The 21,294-nt window shown below is 44.2% G+C and overlaps 1 protein-coding gene across 1 annotated transcript in view; it reads right to left on the bottom strand.

Moving 5' to 3' along the window:
• Positions 1–21,294, bottom strand: part of PDZD2 (PDZ domain containing 2) — a gene marked incomplete at its 5' end in the record, with an annotated part of 145,412 nt that overhangs the window by 59,086 nt on the left and 65,032 nt on the right. The window contains one exon of the mRNA XM_082075784.1: positions 12,893–13,295. Coding sequence (XP_081931910.1) covers positions 12,893–13,295 — 403 coding nt within the window. The remainder of the gene's footprint in view (positions 1–12,892; positions 13,296–21,294) is intronic.

Raw genomic sequence — 21,294 nt, 5'->3', positions numbered from 1 at the left:
GCAGAGAATAACGTTTCAATATAAGCAAGGTAATAAGTGATGTTTAGAACACCTTTTTTATTGTTATAAATATTAATCCAAAAAGTGCTTTACAAACTCCAGAGCAACACAAAAATGCAAAATAAACACTGCTTCCCATAAGTCCTACTGTAAGGACTAGGCACAAGGAAACGCAATTGTGGCAGATACCAGCAGAGCAAAAAAGGTAAGAGAAAAAAACAAGGAAGCAAGACATGTAATGTGATTGCCAGGACTTCCTCAGAGAGGGGAAGAACCAAGGCAACAGAATTACAAGAAACCCTAGGAAGTTTTCAAGCTTGCAAGGCAGCAAAATGCAATATTTGGAGGCAATATTTAGGCCAAGTGCTGTAGTCACCAGGCACCAGTTCAGCTGTTTCTGAGCTGGTCTGTTCTGCACACAGCAACGTTCTCACAGTACACAAACACCCAAGTTGCAAAGATGACTGATTAAAGTTTCATGCCAAACTGTGAAGATCATGTAGAAATTGCTGCTTGTTTCTGAGAGGGGGAACCACTAAATATATTGGCAAACCCAAGGGTTGTGGCAGCAACCTGAGGATTTTAGGCAAACATTGTTTATCAAAGCCTTTATTAAGTGAAGAAAATGTGCTTTCTTTATAAGATCACTGGCACCATACCCTGAAGCTTTTAAATGCAATGCAAGATGCGTTTTTCAGATACAGGAACAAAGAGGTCAGTATCTACACCAACATGTAAGAACAAAGTGAAAAATAAGAATAATAATATTACACAGCCCCTAGACCAAAGGTAGGAGAAACAGGAAAACCAAACCAGGTGTCTTAAGAGGTAACCCAAAAGTCTGGGCCTGAAAACCTATACACCTGTGGGTAATTTGTTAACTTGAAAGTCATGCACATGGGCAACATCCCAACAGGTTTAACTGGGATCCTCAGCACATCGATAAAAGCCCAGTCTCCTGCTGAATAACAGGACATGTCAGGACAGAGAATACTTTGAGATAAATTAGAGTGATACATGAGATGCCATGTTAAATGCAGGGGCAGGAGTCAACTATATTTATCTACTTAAAAACCAGAACTGACCTACGACATGAAAATGCTCCAGAGAGGTTTTATTGCTATCAAGTACCTTGCACCCATAATGAAAACAGTATAACAGAGAAATATAATCTCTCTGCCACCCCCAACCAAGCCCAGGCTGAAATGATGACCATCCATTCTCCTCACAAGATGCTACTGCAAGCCTTCCATTGTCATATCTAGTTTAGAAGAAGTCCCTCCAACAAAGTTTAACAATGCAGTCATAAAATGGCACTTAATGATTTGCAAAAGCTTTTTGGAATGTGAGTTATGCAAAGGCCCACGACGTGCAGTGCCCAACCTGAGTTCCTCAGCACTCCTCACTATCATGCATCTTATTATTAAAAAAAAAAAAAAACACCAAACAAAACCAAAGCAAATTTCTTAACTGGCCTGCTCTCAAATATTCAATTACACAGCAAATCAGTTAATGGCACCAAATGGCAAGACTCTCTGCTGTCAATGCAAGAACCATCTTATTCCTCTTGAACTCCCACTGAAATAAAAAGCACTTGCAAAGTAAAGCGTTACTGAGTCCGAACGTGGACAGCAGAACACAGCCACAATAAAGACAAGGAACCCATGTGGCACACACGCTAACACATCTTTTTTTCACTCATTTTCAAATGACACGGTCACCATCGCCTGTGTAAGAAAAGGCTGTCCCTCGAGTCCCCATTGGCCATGTACTTCACTGGGAATAAACAATTTGGTGCTGACTGGAAATCAGATCCCCTCACTGTTCTTTGCCTCTTCTTCATAAAACATTCGTAGCTCTTCATTTAACCATGTGCTGCAAAGCAAATGCCCCCACCAATATACACCTCCCTCCAAGGCATGTCACCCCAAGATTTTGAAAGCTAAGTATTAAAAAGCAGATTGCTATCCTTTGCTTGATGCCTCTTGGAGAAAGGGTGTGTTCAGCAGAAGCCCCTTCCCCTCCCCACAAAGCTGCTATCTCTGTTGCACAGAGCAGCACGGGATACTTCACAGCTAGGAAATGCTGCTGCTTTGAATGTGCATCTTATGCAACTCCATCATAGGAGAGCTTTAATAGTAAAGCTCTGTGCCAATTCCAAGCATTTGTAAATGTATTTAAATTTAACCTAAAATGAGTTTCCTTGAGTTACTGGAGATTCCCAGGTATGACAATACAATTTAAAATAATAAATTAAAAAATAGGCAGAGTGATGCATGTCCTTAATTTTGAATTTTTTTAAAGGATCATATTCTCAAACTTTCCTTCATAAACAAGATTGCAAGATCACTTAGTCTTTAAAGGAAAGCTAGGATTCTGGTGTATTCACTTCACTCCAGAGAGTTAGAGTACCCAAGGGAAACTCCAAGTGTAGTTAGATTTGGCAGTTTGCAGGTCTGATGTCACTGTCCCTGGGGCCTGCACAATCCCTGCCCAGAGGAGGACACGTTTAACTGCTGACCACTCTCCCCTGATCAGCTGCACAATTCTGGTTGCTGCTTGGCTGCTGGTCAGTTTCTTATTCCTATTAACATCTGAACTTTTCTATCCTCTCAGAATAGTTCTCATAGCTCAATTTATAAATGACTCAGAATAATCCCCCTGGCTTTGTTCACAAATGACACAATAAATCTGCAGATGTGCACCCACAGCTCTCACTGCAAAAGCCTTTCATGCCTAAAGCACAGAGGTGGGCTGATGCCAGTCCAGCCAGGTATCTCAAACTCCATGCATGCTTGGCAAGGACAGAGAGAAGGGCACTGCCAGCTCCTGTTCCAAACAGTGACTAGGCAATACCCAGCTCTGGTCACACTTAAAAATAAGGAGACCAACCTATATCCCTTAAACAAAGGCAAGTCACAATAACAAAGCTGAGCACTGGAGAAGCTATGTGCAAAGGGCTCACCAGATAACATGGGAAGACAACCTGTGCGTCACAATCCACAAAACTTCATGCATTCCCCCTGAGATTTGGCCAAGATGGACACTCAGAATGACATCCATTCTTGCTTTGTGAGTGTCAACAGAATAAGAAAACAAAATTTCCCTCAAGAGATTTGTTCCCGATCTCCTGGGAGAAAATGTTAACTCTGCTGAGATCCAACCCATGGACTTTCCTTGTTAACCCAGGGCAGCAGCAGACCTGTCTGCACAAAGGGACAGTAGACTACCCTCTGTGAATGGGTTTTACAGACATGATGGGTGAATATTTGCTGAAGCTGGATTCAGAGGAGAACAGGACAACCCTTCTGCCCCTCTGCTCTGGTGAGACCCCATCTGGAGTCCTGTGTCCAGCTCTGGAGCCCTCAGCACGGGAAAGACATGAACCTTTTGGAGAGGGACCATAGGAGCCACAGAAATGATCAGAGGCTGGAACAGCTCTGCTGTGGGGACAGGCTGAGAGAGTTGGGGTTGTTCAGCCTGGAGAAGAGAAGGCTCCAGGGAGACCTCATTGTGGCCTTTCAGTGCTTGAAAGGAGCTTGTAAGAAAGATGCAGACAGACTTTTTAGCAGGGCCTGTTATGATATGACACAGGGTAATAGTTTTAAACTGGAAGAGGGGAGATTCAATCTGGACATGAGGAAGAAATTTTTTAACAATTCCGGTGGTGAAACACTGGCTGAGAGAGGTGGTCAATGCCCCAGCCCAGCAGACATCCCAGGCCAGGCTGGATGGGGCTCTGAGCAACCTGATCTAGTTGAGGATGTCCCGGCTCATGGCAGGGGGTTTGGACCGGATGAGTTTTGAAGGTCCCTTCCAGCCCAAACTATTCTATGACCTGATTAGACCAAGTTGCCTCTTGAAGCCCATTGCAGCCCTACATTTTTTGACTTCACTTTTGTTAACACTCCTACAGCAATAAGAAAAACAAGTGGTCAAGTCAGGCTGCCATTGGACTAATGGTTAATTTTTGTTATCCGCAGTTACATCACTCTTAGGTGACTCAACTTTCCTCCTAACTTGGCTCTTTGGATCAGGCAGACCTTTGGAACAGATTTTTCCCCGTGAAGCTGATCAACTTCGAAGTGCCTAAGCTAGGAATAATTAAAATGTTTTCAAAGGCAGTATAAATATTCTACTTGGATTAATTGCAAAGAAAAGAAAGGCCATCTTATGTAACCAACCGCGAGAACAGAGAATACAGCTGGCAGCTCCAAGTGGGTCCACCCCCCCGGACATCTTTCTCCACCGTGAAGCCACTGTACATCAGGCAGCCTCTGTTCGGAGGGAGCCTACATCTGGAATAAACTAGCGTGCTGCAGATCAGAAAGGGAGCAGGCTGCCAGCGCAACATGGGGAAGCTCGCCTTCTGCCTGCTCCAAGTGCATACCATCAAACGCTCAATTTCATAAGCACATCATTAATAAAACAAAAAGGAACGTTTTTCCTCTGAGTGTTGAGGAAAATAAATAAATAAATAAATAAATAAATGAAAGATGCTGGAGCTGTTCTTCCTCCCTTTCCTTTCACCAGCTAATTGCAGGGGAGTTTAAAGGGGTTTGACTGATTTTGACTGTGCTGTGTTTGAGAAGCTGCAAATCTATGTATACAAAGGCAAAATTGCTTTGAAATCTTGTATTAAAGAAAAGCTTGGCAGGAGCAAGGTGTAAACAAATGGAAAACAGAAACACAGTAAGTAGTTAAAAAGCCAGACAGTAAAATGGAAAATGTAAAATAGTTGTCTACAGAAAAAGCACTTTCTGTCACAGCAGTAATTCAGCCAAACCTGGTATAAATATGTAACAATTTGCAAATAAAAACACAGATAAGCCCTGATAAGAATACCAATAACCATGCAAGGTCTGAACGCACTCACTGACTGCCACGGGCCCTAACATGGGCCATTGGATGTGTCCCTTCCTCTGCATTTAAAAGTGGATTTTTACTGCCTGTCTGCAGGGTCCAGTTCCCATTTACAAACTTCACAGGTTTTTGCCCATAGGAGCAGCAGAAGCAAACAGTGAACTGCTCCTCACCAGCCATGAAGCTGCTTTGGAAATGTGAACTTAAGAAAAAGTTCTAAGTTTCATGCATTAAAAAAAAACAAACAACAACAACCAACACAATAGGCCTGATAGGAGCTGGCAGCCAATGTGCTGACCACATGCAGCTGGAAAGCAGCACAAAACCAACACAAAATCCACCAAACAGAAATGCAGCACATTCAGACCAGCATATAAGTGATCACCTCTAAGCAACGACCAGTGCAGCATCCTCCTCTACAGGGACAGGGAGTACACCCAGGTGGCCAAACCAGCACACCACTCCCCAGCATCCTTCACTGATGTGGGATAAATTAAAAGCACTGCTCCCAGATGCCTGCCCCACCCGGGGTCAAATCATACCTATCCCCATTCCCCAGCAGGCAGGTGGGAGAGACCGATGGGTAGCTGGGCAATTAACTTGCATGATCACATCCCAGGTGAGCAGCTCAAACACGTCAATCTCAAGATACAGTCAAAAGCCACTACTCTTCACATCACAGATATTAGTGTGAATGACTCAGTGTCAGAAAATCATGCCAAGATCTGATCTTTCCAGATTCTTAACAAAGCAATTATTTCATTAGTGGATAATGAATATATTTTTCATCTGCTCTTAACCAGGTTATTTTCAAGGTCGACCTGACAGCAGGACTCCTGATTTCATATGCTAGCTTGGGTTTTTATTTCATTGCACAAGCAAGATAAACAACTGCAAGACAAACCAAAAACAGTGGAAAAAGGAAAGAAGTCTAAATTACTTTATCAACAAATTATTCCAATACAAGAACTCCTTGTCCATCTCTAATGTCTATGAATGTTTCTTAGCAGTAAGCCAGGCTAAGAAGCCTTTGACTTCTACCTCCAGGTGATGCAAGTCCTGCAGTGGCTACCTCCTACAGCAATTGAAAGAGAGGAAAAAAAACTTGAAACCCAAGTACCCCTTGAAATGAGTTACACAGAATTGACTGTGTGAACTTTCCATGTCCTCCGAACAGGCAAGAGCCGGCAGCACAGATGCAACTGCAATTGCATTCAAGTGTCCACTGCTGATTTAACAAGTCCCATTGTTTGGACAAACGGTCACCAGACACTTGGCATCCTTTCACTGAAATGCAAGTACTTTCCCCATGGAAAGAGAAGTGTTGTAGGGGATAAAGCCTGGGGAACAGTCAAAAGGAAAAACATACCCTTCCCCAAGCAGAAACACATAATTAAAATACTCAAAACAGACATCACAGCAGAGGGGATGAAAATCCTGCAACTTAAAGTAGACTGTCCCCCAGGGATCCATCTCCTGAGACAGACTGCTTGTTGACATCATTTCCTTGGCAAGGGCTTTAAACATTTTATCAGCCATTGCAAGCACCTGAACCACATCATCACCCCTTACAAATATCTGCTGGAGTCATTTGTCATCCCGAGCCATCACCATCTGGATTGCACCTCTTTGGGCTGCTTCTCTCTTGCCATCAACTGAAGCCTGATTGCAAGATCAGCCAAAGGATTTCTCAGCCACCTCCGACCCTGGGGGTTTTCTGCCCAGCAATTGCCCCTGTGGAGCTCAGGTTTTTAATGGTTACAAGCTGTTTGCATTCCCTGAAGTATCTTGTCCAGTATAATTCTCTTGCTAGGCTATTGGGAACACTTGGTTGGTTAGTCTAAGTTCCTTAGAAAAGATCCTTGATGCTTGCAGTAGATTAAAGCCCATCCCAGAGTAAGTCAACCCCCTCCTGTGGCAGCTGAAGAGGGATCTCTTGTGGGGACTGGTGTTACATCTGTAGGTGCCAGGAATCCTTTGGGTTTGATCAGTGGTTTCGGCACCCTGCCTCAAAAATTAAGCATATCTATCTTTATAATCTCAACTAAAGCTGAAACATTACAGCACCTAAGCATACTCTATTTTTAGGCATGTCGACATAGTTTCAAGCATTCACACTTAATGGTTTAAACATAAAATAGTGTGAACTTACATTTCAGCCAGAGCCAGTCCTTTGCATCCCAGTTGTGAGTTTGCCGTATCTTTAATACCATATGTAAAATGAAAAAAAAAAAACCACTTTCTGTGTAGATGGGAAATGCTTTCATGCTGGTGCCCTCACCTACAGTTTGTGATAGCTGAGCACGGCTGAGACCTCCTGGAACACAACCTCGTGCACATCTCTGCTGCCTTTGGGGGTAGATAATTTCCAAGAGTCAGGACCCCCTTTCAAGATGACGCTTTAACTCATTAGAACTTGTTTATTACCAGGACGGACTGCTATTCAAAGTTAAAATAACAACTACCACAGCTGTAGCTATTGCTCTAAATCACAGCAAAGAAACGTAAAACCTTAAGTCAGTTAAAAAAATTTGGCATCGAGTGAGACTTAACCCCAGAAAGTTGTGATGATGGTTGTTTTATGGCAAGGTGGAACATAACTGGCAGCAGAATAAAACTGAATGTAATTTCATGACTAGTCACATCAAAGCACTTCCTACAACCCCAAGTAAAAGCAAGGCCAAGATTTGTCAGTGCTGCACAGCTACAATTAAAAGACAGCTCTTGTCCCTAAGAGAGTTTACAACCCAAAACAGACAATAGAGAGAGAAGACGTGCTTATCACAGTGTACATTAAAACCTCAAGATAGCAGATGGCCCCAGGATTTGTGTTAATGAAAGTTCAAAGCAAACACGACAGATAAAAAGATGTTAAGAACAGAAACAGATTCTGAGGAAGGCCTTTACATAACTAAAGGTGTCTACATTAAAAACTGAAAATAAAGTTATTTACGTCTAAAGCATGCATCATGTAAGAGTCCCATAAAAAGCCTTAATGAAACAATAATTACCACTTAGGTTGCCATAAAAAGTTGATATAAAGTAACTTAGCTCCAGTAGCTTCAGTGGAACTGTGAGTACTTACCCTTGTAAATACCTTGCTCACAGCAAGGTTTTCATTTTGGTACAGCAAGTGAACAAGACTTTTTTTTTCCCCATCACGTTTAAAAAAATAGTAAAAGGGTTAAAGCCAGTACATTATTTCAAGTCTCATGTTTTTATTCCTGTAATGTGTCATTAGCCTTCCTCTTCTGCTTGGCAAGATAAAGAATATTTTCCATTAACCAAAACGCAAGGTAGGGTGGGCATTTACCCACGATAATACTTTAATATTGCTATGGAAATGCTGTCAGTCTTTCCTAACTACAAAGCAAACCACAATTCAAAAGCATTCAGCCTTTTGTGAGACAAGTTATCTTAATAAGAAAGCAATAATGGGCCCAAACGAAGAGAGTTGTCCATAAAACGAAACTGAGCATCGAGCAGTTGCAGTGATACAACAGCAAATCCCAGCTGGCGAAGACCCAACTGGTCTTTTTACCGACACACATGTCCATGTGCACCTGTGTGCACACTCAGGAGCCTGGAGAGGGGTTGTGGTCAACAAAAGCTGGGCTCAGCTAGTCCATAAGGGAGCAAACCTGGCTAGGCACACTGCTCTGGCAGTGGTGACCACTGCAGAGTAATTGGGGTTAACAACACAGAGACAAGATCTTGAAGCACTACTACAACCCAGACATCCCCCAGAAACCTCTGTGTGGCAAGGAATTAATATCTCCTTGCCTTCCCCCCTCCCTTCTTTTAATAGATGGCACATCGACTTCAGAAAACCACCAGACACACCTCATGGGGCCCCCAGACGCTGAGCTGTTTCCACACCATGCAACCAGAGCCCCACATGGCAGTGACACGATCAGCCTGGGAGAACTGGTGCACACCCTGCACTCCACCCGTGCCACATACTTCTCCAACGGGAGAAATGCCCAGATGCAGAGACTCAGCCCCTATCACCCGCCTCCCTTCACCATTCAAGAACTTTGCTCAATCTCCTTTATGCAGTTTCCACTGGTGACTGCTAAATTTGGATCTGGATTTTAATCCCTTACTAACCTGGATGCTTATGCAGAAGCAAGAGGATTCAAGGAGATTCTGGAGGTGTCTTGTTTTTTCTTTTAATAGTTTGTGTTTTAAGGACTTTTCAGAGCACCCTGCTGGGGCTGGAGGAAGCACAGGTGGCTGGTCTGCTCTGGTACACTTCATCTCCAGTCAAGCTTCTTCAGGCTTCATCAATGAAAGCCTCTCATCACACCAGCCAGACCTGGATCAGTTTGAGTCCCCTTTGAAAACTACACTCCCATCCGTCACACTGGTAGCCCTGTTCCTTGCAACCCTCACAGTTCTACCTCTGATCTCTGTCTGTGCCAGCTGTACCTAGCCACCTCTGGGCACTCCTCCTTAGGGGACGAACAGCCAAGGAAGCGGTCCACAGCTCTTCCAAAAACACCCTGGTGGAGAAACTGAGAACAAACCCGAGGGATTCTGTCCTACTGGTAAACACAGTGAAACCACAACATTGGAATATTGTGAGGAAACTTCAGTTTCCTTTTCTTTATAATTTTTCAGTTGACTCCAGCAGCCCCTCCCCATACTCCTCTTTCATCTGTGCCTTCATAATTACCAGCCTACAAAACAACATCCTGTTTCAGGCCACTGAATAAATTAAGTAAACTTTGATTTCTGTATTTAAGCTGCCCAATCTTCCCAGGATGTGACGGATCATTAGTCTGGCTCAGAGATTGCCTGGTGTTAAATCACTGCCCATGACTCCCACTGCAGCCAGCCTGGGTCCTCTCCAACGTCAGGTGTGGTTTCCAGAGCTTCAGGATCTTCCTGCCAGGCAGATAAAGCATTGCTGCTTTGAATCCCCACATTTAAAAGGGCACTTAGGTTCATCCTAAAAATATTGCAGCATAACTTAACCACCTGTAAACATTAAATGCTGCCTGCTAATTGACAGGTACAATATTTACTGAGGGTTACATACCAGCAAACAGCCTGGCAGATTTGTTTATACATAGTGATAGTGCCAAGTGTACAGGAGAGACAGACCAAGATCTGGGAGATGAAAGCAAGCCTGAAGAAGGGGACTGACACATGCACAAAAACCAGTAACACAGGAATCTCCTGGCAGGTTCACTTGACAAACAGTATTCATCTCGGCTCTCATTTCACAACTCAGCATTGCTGTTATTAGCAGCACACAGCAAGACAACGGGAGGACAACCCCATTCTCGTGGGAGAGGTGGTACCCTGAAAGCAAACGACACCGAAGGCACGTGGATGCCTCAAAAGCACTCCCAGCACAACATCCCCAAGGCATCAGCTGTGAGCTGGCTGCTGCGTTCAGCACAGCAGCGGCTGAAGATACAAGGATTCAACCCAACCTCTTCTCTCCTGTCTTCCTTAATGGTCACTTCAAAGTAACTTCTTAGAGGGAGAAAAAGAGATGTTCCTGGATTCCATATTCCAATTTCAGTAATTCTCCAATCTGTCTCCTGGGGCAGAGGAAGAAGTGGTGGGAGGACCAGGGTAGGGGGGAGGACCAGAGAAGCGGGGAGGACCACTGAGGTCCTCCAGCAGCCACGCTGGTCGCTGAGCAGTTTCTCAAGCCTTTCCTCCCCGCCACAGCCGACCTCCAGCCCGCAGGCTGGCTCCTGTCCTCTCGAAGCAAATATAGTGCTCCCTGAAGGCACAGGGCTGACAGCCTGGACATTCAATTAGCCACGGCACGGAGGAGACGGCGAGCTCGGGGCAGGCAGCGGGGATGGAGCAGCATTCCCCACGGAGAAGGTGCCCTGCCAATGTACCCCATCCCTGCTCAGGAGGAGATAATTCATCCCGCGGCTACGAGAGGTTTGGCTCACACTTTGGAGCCTGGAAGGAGGTTGCAACTTCAGACACGGTGTCCTGGATGCTGTTTTCAAAAGGCTCCTGGCACGACTGGGTCTCACACGCCTGAGTGTCAGGTCACACTTTGAAAACGGAGCTGGGAGTGAGATTTGAGGCTCCCAAGTGTCATTATTCCCTGCCTTTCAAAAATATATTTATTTTTTAAACAGGACTGAAATAACTTCAAAAATTTTATTCACTGTCACTATTCAATAGCTGCTAAGAAAATGAATTCAGCCATTCATTACCCTGATAGCAGCTACCCCATGGATGGTTAAGTGAAAGGCTTTGATAAGGCCCCCTTCATCTTTAAAAAGCAAAGGATGAGCAAGGCGTGCTATTCATTCTCCAGCTATTCACATTTCTTCTCATTGAGATGTCAGGAAGATGTAATTAATACTGACACACACAGAGGTCATATCTCTAAGCAAAATATTAAGGGGTGTAAAAAATTAAAAGAGAGAGAAGGAAGCAATTTTACTAAACAACTGTGCCTCCCAATAGGCTCCATGACAGATACACCATAACCGAACAGATTATAGCTCTTAAATTTCCAGTGACTCAACTACACTTTTACATTTTACAAAGCCACCTTGCATGTGCATTGCATTATAAATTTATTTATTGCTTACATTGCTACATATGTATTCTGAATTTAACAATTTACTTCTTACACCAAAATGACTCAGAACATCAAGGTAACGCTAGCATGAGATGGCTCTGGATCAAGAGGGTTTTTTTATATACATAAATATTTTGGCTTTCCACTTCCTAACAACAAACCCTGATCATCTTCATTTATAACATGTGTTTAATTAGACATCTTCAGAACAGATTTAAGAAGTTTTCATATGGAGCAGAGCTTTCAAAATATAGAAGGATTTATTTATCTATCTATCTATCTATCTATCTATCTATCTATCTATCTATCTATCTATCTATCTATTTATTTTTAAACTTTCAATGTTTTCTTTCAGAAAGACCGCAATTATAAGGCTTGGAAGAACAGTACACAAACATCCTTCCTTTCCTGTTGTACCACGAAATCAAATGATGGGAAGAGCAGGTTTTCTCAATTATGCTTCTTAACACCAGCATTTTTTAAAACTTGGTTTTAGCCCCTTCAGTGTACTTTAAACAAAATTAGCGCACAAGCACCATCACCACCACCCTACAATAGAACTGGGAAGCACTAATTGAGAGGATACTTCTAAACCCATGCTTTCCTGAACAGAATTTAGTGATGAGATGTCCACTCATACTGCTCTGTTACCAGCTTTGAAGCCTTAAAACCAAAACCAGCTGCTGCAGCAAGCCCCAAGCCTAACAAAGCTGCCTTCGTCTGTTTATACTATCAGCGTCTCTGGAAAGATTGGCAGACAGCTCTTCTGGTGATAGATGCATACTGAAACCTGATCAAGGCTTGGGTTATTTTTCTCCATCCAGCAATGCTGCAATTCTAGCCAGGCAACAAACCCCAAGATTTCTATTAGGATGAAGAGAGAAGCAATGAAAGCCCCAATCCCACTGTCGTCCCAAACATTAACAAATCATCCATCTCATCAACTCAGAGAAAAACTCACAATAACTTCCATGTGGCCTCCAAGCGCTGGCCAAACAAATTTTGTAACACAAATGAATGCACTATGGTCTGGTGCATCAAAAAGGGAAGCTTCAATTCCAATTTTAACATGAGCTTTAAGACGCTATTGAGCACACAGCTAAACATGAAGTCCCAAAGGACAAAATCACTGTCTTCCACTAACACCTCCTGTCACAGTATCATAAGGTCATCAGTTGTTTCAACAAAAGAAATCCTAAGGCCAACCCTGATAGAGATATAAGGACATTCCCCTCCATCACAGATGGGAGTATGATGGAGGTTTCTCACCATTATTATTAAATTCTCTAAACCTTCTGCACCCCATCCCATGGTTTGGTGCCCTGACAGCCTGGGTTGCCACTTGAAGGCTCAGCCCAAGGATGGAGCTTTGAAAGCAGGGGAACTGAATGATAAATTCCCTTAACTTGCTTGCATGCCTGCTGCTCTCTTCTGTAGAAAAACCCAAAGCAAACATACCTGGGTAGATTGGTCACCAATGTCTGGTACGCCGCCATCCGACAGCCGGGACCGGTACTGTCCCCCCGTGTCCCGAAGCTGCTCTTCCCCATTACTTTCCACTTCAGAGGTCTCTGGCTGAGCAACCTCCACCTCCATTGGGGTGCAGTGCCCGTTTCCGTGCTCCGAGCCTAGCTTCTCCTTGCTGTCCTTGCTGCCCGGTGTTCTGGTGATGACCCCAAATTTTCTGGTCCTTTTCCCATTTTGAGCAGCTCTGTCACCGGGTTCGGGGCTGGGCTTGGCTTTGGGGTCGCAGCTGTTGCTGTTGTTGCCGTTGGAGGGAGGAAGAGGGGCTTTGCGCTTGATGCGGCGCAACATGATCAGGTAGACAAAGCCGCCATTCCAGCACTGCTCAGCCAGGTAACTGCAAGGAAAGGGATGCGCAGGGATTATCAACTGCTGGCCCCGCAGTGCCCGCATCCCACCCCAGCACCCCAACACGCTGCGCCCCATGATGTTCATGCACCTTCTCAGGCAGCTGAGAAGGTGTGTGAATACGTTAGGACACCTTGAGGCATAGACAAATGCTCTTTTCCTTCTGTATTAGAGGGAAAATAATATCAGGAATAATATCTGGAATTATAACAGCCCTACAGCCATCCAGGCTGATCCCATCACAGCGTAACATGACAGTCGGTAAATACCATCAAACGGGTTGCTGCTACCCTGAGCTCCACAACTGCAGCACAGCAACAGGGAAAGGTGGTGCAAGCAAATCAAAGCAGAGACTGCTTCCAGTGGGGCATTAAAATAAATAAATAAATATATATTTTTTAAATTATATATATTAAAAAGCAGGCAGGTTTCTTTTGTGCAGCAGCCCATAGAGCATCTGCATCTGAAATGAGCCTCCTTGGTGAACTTAATCTTCTGCTTCTGTGTATATACACGCTTTGAAGGCCCAAGGGAAAAACAAAATCCGCCGTGGGGGTAAGCAGGCATAGTGCCAATGGCCTCAGAACAGCAAAGCGTGGCACCATAAGGTATCCCAGCACTGGTAAAGGAACATGGAAATAAGGCGGGCTTCCTTTTCAGAAAGTGCTTTCCAGTCAAAGCATCACCTCCCCTCCCTAAGTTCCTGGACACACCTGGAAGGAATTGACATTTCTGTTTCAAGCAAGTACTCGGTGTCCTTACAGAAACTGCACCCATTGATGCACAAGGGGAATCTAACTTCATGCTTCTTCTGGGAAAGGATATATACCTCAACCCAAATTCTTAAAATATTTGTGTCCTGAGCCAAGGGTGTAACCAACTTGAGAGTACAAACAAACTGGAATTTGTACTTAGCAGGTTGGTATGTGCCCTTTCACACCAATTTAGATCCCAAAAATATATTGCCTTTCTCACTACTGAAAGCAGTAAGAATTTCCCAGAGCATCAAATAAGGCTCTGCTGCAGCTGCAATGAACTATTGACTAATATGAAGCAGTTGTTGAACCTACAGCTATCAGGGGAGATGAAAAAGTAGGTGTGCAGATGAACCATAAAAGATCCTAAGAGAAAATGTTGTTGAGAGAGGAGAAGTGAATCAAAAGTATTCCACCCTTTTCTTCCCCTATGTGGTGCTTGTAGGCTAATTTTCCCCTTCCCTTTCTTAAAAGTTGTTTGGCCTTAAATACAACACTTCAGGTTATTCCTGCACAGAGTTGACTTAATGGCAAAACAGGAAAAACAGCTATGACAACCTCTGTAGCAAACTTCTGCACAGAGGAGCAAGGAAAGCACTCTCAGTTAGTCAAAGTAATCTGGACCAGCCTGGCAGTGGCTGGAAATAACACTACAGGTGTGTGTTTCTGTCCAGGGACATGAGCTGGTAGTTTCAGTCCACTTCTTCCCATAGCTTAGATGTCCCTACCAACAACGTTGGCATTCAGATCACTTCAATTTAATTAGAAAGAGCAATGCCCAAACAAACACAGAAAACGCACAACCTTAAAAGCAGCCCTGGAGCAAGACAGGAAGGACAACTATGATGGCTGTACCAAATTTCCCCAATGAATATAAACGGGACTCCAACTCCCTGGACAGTCCATTCAGCAGTTTTAACCAGGCAAGTATTTTTTTCCTTTTTTTTTTTTTTTTTTTTAACGTTAAGAATATTTAAGAAAAGCCCTAAAACCATCTTCAGCCAATGAGCCCCACTGGTTGGAAAATCCCTGCAGCCAAGGTCGACCATCTGGGTGGCAATAAGGAGACACTTGGCCCAGGGAGGCACTCAGAGCTGGCAGAACCTGACAGGTTAACCCCCCCCCACCATCACCACAAAAAAAAAATCCAGAACTAAGATGGAAGTATTTTTTATTATCAAGTTAAAAGAAAAATTCTTTTAATCAACAGAAAAAGGGGCAGTTTTGTTCCAGAAACAATATGGGCTGCCTGTTTTTCACATTTATCTTTCAACTCAAATTTCAAGGCAGCCAGTAAAGTTGATTAAAATTCATTACTTTTGCTTGCAGCAATACCACTGCACTCTGATCCATCATACATAAGCCTGATAGCATTGCTTCTCCTGGCACAAGGAAAGAGAAAAGCAGCTCCTCTTCCCATAGTCCTGTGGCTTACATGGGTGCTGCCCACCCAGTCTTTATGCAGAGTCAGTTCTGCTTGACTTGTTTTTGTGCAGGTGCACATATGTGGGTTTTTTTAAGAACATCGATCTCTATCTCTGAAGTAATCACTGATGTATTTTTGAGTGCCAGTAACCAAGCACATGCATTAATCAACTGCTTGATTTAGGAACTAAAGGGAAGGAGAGGGAACTTAGCGTACATCCAAATAAACTGATTTTATAGAGGCAAAAATAATGTATTGTTTCACCTCCACTTGTAGCACTTGTATTCTGTTCATAAAGTGTAAAGCTATGAAAAGAGACGAAAGAAGGGCGTTTTTTTTTTTTTCTATCCACTGTCCACAGATAACCATCCCTATTCTGGAGCAGGTCCGCAGCGAGCGGTACCAGACACAGCTGTACTGGAGTATGCGGAGCTGTGCTGATTTACTCCATATGTTGAGATGGCCTGCACGTTCCAGGCATGCAGCCTGTAGTAACTCATGGATTTATGTCTTCTTCAGTACTTCTTGGCATTTCAAAGCACACAGTAAGTTTCCATGAGAAAACAAAAGAAGTGTGTTCTCTGGGTCAGTGAGCAATTACCTTTGCGTGGCAGCAAATGACTGCATATTACCAGATGATGTCAGGTATTTTCAGATGAGGGTAAATCCAGCTGGTACCAGTAGTGAACTAAGTGGCATCATTATCTCAGAGTTTATTTCAAAGCAAAGACCAAGCATTCAGAGCTCGAAAACCAGCACTGGTGTAACATCGAAGTCATACAACAAGTCGGGAAAATAATACACCAAGAACTTGTGGTCACTTGCTGTATTGCCCTCCCAAGACAGATCTTCAGAAACCCTTAGGTTTTGCTAAGTACATGCTGCCTACTTAGCTGGCTTCCTTTTCTATGCCGTTCTTCCACTGTTTAAATAAGAAGACGAAAAAACCCCAAAGAAGCACAGCAAGCTCTCAACACTGGACAAAAGACAGGAAAGGTAGTATTAAACAAGTGACAACTTTCAGATTTTTAATTACTTTCTATCAAATCAATCCAGAAGCATCCTATGCCAGAAGGGAATAACAGGATGGATTCAATAAAATGTAATTATACATCCTCTAGACTGTAGAAAACTGCAAAAGCTAAACAGCAACCAAAATCCCACTTCTCAGGGGGTTTAATGTTTGCAATGCAGACACTCCTTTTTTTAGATTTGGTCCCTGTAGAGCACTCACAGAGATTTTAGCAATCAATACACCAACCGTGTCTCAGGTAGGGCAGGATCAGAGCTGATAAGCGTACACAGCCCTTGGCACAGATGTGGGGAACCAGCTGCAACCTCCAAGTTGTCGCTTAATTTGAACACGGTCTTCAGTTTAGATGGAGAAGGTGCACAGAGCAAAAATGTTCCTAACGCAGCTTTGATTGATCAAAATTTATTGAAAACTGCGACTGTAAAACTTCCTATTCCCTGCTTTGGTTGGCAGGGGATGGAGTAGGATTCAGCGAAATCCCAGGATCTCATACACCAGCTAAGAAGCCTTAAGCAGTGAATGACATTTAACAAATCCTGTTATCACTAATTTGAAGAATGCAAGAGATTTTACCAGCTGACCATGCACCTATTAATATTAGTTATGAAAACAAAATGTTTTACCAGCAAAAGACTCATCCACACTTCATATATTTGCCAGTCTTTGCAAGGTAGTGTTAAGTCCCCTTGGCACAGCTGGGAGTCCCCTTGGATGCTGCAGCATCATCTCCCCAAGCAGGGTCTAAAACGTCACCTTGAAACATTTCCCACAGGTGTGCTCAGAAGGAAGGACCACCCAGCTGCTCCTGCTGCTTTGATCTCACCCTGGCACCAGCTCTGCTAAAACCCCAGCCCATGTGAAACATCACTCTGAAACAGTGAGGCAGACTTGTTCTCCTCTGTAGGAGAGAAACCATCATTAGGTGTTTAAAAGACGTGTAGATGAGGCTCTTATGGACATGGTTTAGTGCTAGATTTAGGTCATGGTTGGACTCCATGACCTTGGGGGTCTCTTCCACCCAAAATGATTCTATGATTCTAAAACGCTAATAAACCTTCAAACCAGGTGAAAATGATTTTACACTTGAAACAGTGCTAGGAATTTACCTCTTGCAAAGCTCAACCACAGGCTGGTGCTGGTATCAAGAGGCATCTAATACTCTTTTTGTATCAGAGCCATGAAGAGATGGGCACATCCACTTACTTCAGAGACTGTTTTCAGTTACATGGCCAAATCCTACTTCTCCCCTACACAGCTGAACTGATTGCTGAGATCATAAAAACTGATAAACTTGCAGAGTTCATTCCAAGTTCCTTGGCACACGTGTTAAGTGTCAGACTCAAACATGGTGTCTTAGAATAAGCAAGTCATTTTTTCTTTTAGATATATGTATTTGTGTGCTTGCATGTATAAAGGTTTACAGACACGACAAAGAGCATGCTGTGACAAGCTTTCTGACATATCCCATCTCTCTCAAACAAATGTAGATAGCCACACTGAGCTACAGAAAAACCAAGGACGACCCAGTAGCCATAAGAAAGCATCTGGATCCACTTTAGGATCAGAGATATTAAAGAAGTATGTTTATTTTACCCTAAGAATAACATTTAGCATTTCTCCAGAACCTTTCATCCTGATAGATCAGAAAGTGCTTTGGAAATGACACACACACGGAGCATCGCTGACATCTCACCAGCCAACACATCGTGCAGCTCACCAGGGCATTGAGGAGAAACCTCAGCCAAGACGACCACTTTCTGAGCCCCCACCTAATCCCACCAGGACCTGTAATGTCCTTAGAAGGACAGATAGATCACTGATTTTTATGCTCTTCTCTGAAAGACTCTGGCATGGTAAAACATCTTGAAACTCAACGTTCTTCAGGCTGGAAAGATGAAGGGCAGTGTGGATCCTCACAGAACTGAAACCTCGAGCTCCAAGGGGGATTTAAAAGCTAAACGTAACAAACCATCTCTCCATGACACCGGCAAATGAGCTAACTTGCTTTTCAGGTAAGGCAGGTCAAATCAATGACTAACAGATAGTGACTGATGGAAGGGCAAATGGCTCCTCATGAAACCCTTACCATGCAAGAACACCCAGCCCAGTGAGGCCAGATTCTGGCAAGCACTAGGGGGTACTTTTCACAGATTTCCAAGTCTTCAGGCAGGAGTCAAGTCTGGTAGACAAGGCACTGAGCTACAAAGTCTCGGGCAAACCTTGCTGCAGCCCAGCTTGCAAGAGGTTTAACCCCCTCGGGGCTGCAGGGATGCCCCATGGCCAGCCCTCTCCTCCATCTCCTTAGAGGACTAAGCTCTCTAAACATAATTTATCTCAGCAGAAATCCATGGTGTTGGTAAACCTGGCTGTTACTTCAACATACTTTTGTAGGCATGGAGCTACAGCACACCAGGAATGAGCTCAATCCAGCATCTCATCACCGACAAGCCCTTTCCTGCCCTGGGCCCTGCGGGTGATGGCACATGCAAGGGACACAATGTTCTCTGACTGCCTTAAACAGAAGGAAAGGCAGAAAGGGCAACAGAAAAATCAGTCACGGAGCTGAGAGACTAATAACACCCAGGGAGTGTATTCAAACAGCCCTGGGTACGCAGGAGCTCTCTTACCTCTCTTTCAAGGATGAACAACCAACAGCCCTCAACTTGTGCCCAAGGTTAAGCAGCACCTCCCCAAGTCTCACAGAGACTGTGGCTCTCTACACCATACTGGGTTTTTCTCAGGATAGCCAAACTGGTGACTTTCTGGGGAAAAAAACTCTGAATCCAGGGGGTTTTTTTTGCCTATGGCTTATTTCTCACTTTAAAATTTATAGCAATGAATGCAACTAGACCTACTGAAATCTTGAAGGAAGAATGAATTTGAAAATCAAACTTCAAGATATATTTTTGTGGCATAGTACAAGCCAGTACAAGCATGTTTGGTGCTGATTGGACACAATCTTCCACTGGATTAAAACCACCGGTAGCTTGGGGCATCACATGGTTGGTGCTCACTGCAACTCTCAAGCTGTTTGCAGGCTAGCTGCTGTCAGTCTGCATCCCACCATGCCACACCAACATGTCGGAGAAGCAAGGGTAGCAGCAAGTAAATGGGGCAAGGTCTGATTTTCACTGCTCATCAGAGAAAAAAAAAACACAAGGAATTTAAGACCAAAGGGAACAAATATTCCGGCACGGATGTCTGCAAGAGCCCCTGGGCAAAAACACCTCTGGCAAGGTTGGCAGGAGGCCCCAGGCAAGACCTCTTCGCCCACCGTGAAATCTTGAACTCTCAGCAAAGGTGATAAGGGAGTGAAGGGGGGATTGCTGCTGTGTATTCATGGACCCACCGCCTGTTTGTGACTTCTGCTGGAAGATGAGACTGAGCTCACCCTTGTGACACAGAACCATGACTAAAGCCTGGTGAGACACCTCACTCTACCTGGTATTGACGCAATGATGCAGCTATGAATTTGGGAGACTGAATTCCTCTCCTGTGCTACAGATGCCTCACAGCACCTCAGGCAAGAGTTTCCATGAAAATTATGGTCAACATGTCTTATCTCACAGAGTTGCTGCAAGGTCTCGGGTGGCCAAGCCACTGGCTTTAAGTATTACAGTTTCACAACCATGTTATACCTGGGATCAGACAACACCGAACAACACCACAGCTCTCCTCCCACCCCATATCCTGCTCAGGTGCTGGCACAGTCATTTGAGCAAGACTACAAATGAACCCAATCAGGGAACTGATCTAGCTTTAAATTAACCCAGCCAAAGCAAACTTTCAAAAACTTAGACCTCAAGACGTAGAGTTTAAATGCAGCCCAGCGCCCTGATCTGGTCACAGCAGCACAGAGACAGAAGAGGCTGGTGGTTGCAGGGAGGCAGCTTCTGCTCCCAGCACAGCTTCCATCTGTGTATGGCTGAGGGACACGTGTGGCCAGAGCCTGAAGGAAGGGAGTTGCACACATGGTGCAGACATGAGTACTGGCTGGCTTCCGCTGAACGGCATTCACACCTCTGGTTTCCAAAACTGAAAAGATAGGTATCCCCCTCACAGACAAGGAAGCCATGCTGAATCACATCCCCGTCACAGGTGTGGGAAGAAGACAGGCCAGATCAGTGCAGATTGTGCTGGCACAGCACAAAACACACTTCTGCAGAGCAGGCACCTCCAAAACACCCAGCACATGGATGAAGGACATGAATGGCCACACTGATCCCTCTCTCCTCCTAGAACAAACATCTGAAGAGGGAGATTCATGGAGAAGAAATTTTTTACTCTGAGGGTGGTGAAATAGTGACCCAGGTTGCCCAGAGAGGTGGTCAATTCCCCATCTCTTGAGACATTCAAGGCCAGGCTGGATGGGGGTCTGAGCAACCTGATCTAGTTGAAGATGTCCCTGCTCATTGCAGGAAGCTGGACTAGATGACCTCTGAAGGTCCCTGCCAACCCAAACTATTTTATGATTCTCCATACCTAAGGAACCCCCCAAGCTCTGACAAACATCCTGAACCTAATAGATTATGCAACTATAGTCATCATAAAATCCACCGAGATTTGCTAGTTTATTGGCTGTGCTAGCAGAACAGAGCAGTGATGTTGCATTTAGACTGCAGAGAATTTGGACTCAAGCTTTACAAAGGACCTGATCTCACTAAACATGCAACTCCCACAACTGCATCTAAAAGTCCTGAAAGACAGACATACACAGTGCTGTTTGGGGCCTAGAAAAAGGCTGATAGGTATTAAGGAGAGAAATTCTATTTGT

Source organism: Streptopelia decaocto, assembly GCF_964273445.1.
Source record: "Streptopelia decaocto genome assembly, chromosome: Z".
NCBI classification, from domain to species: domain Eukaryota; kingdom Metazoa; phylum Chordata; class Aves; order Columbiformes; family Columbidae; genus Streptopelia; species Streptopelia decaocto.
Note: the sequence above shows the minus strand (reverse complement) of the source record. Positions and strands in the feature narration are given on the sequence as shown.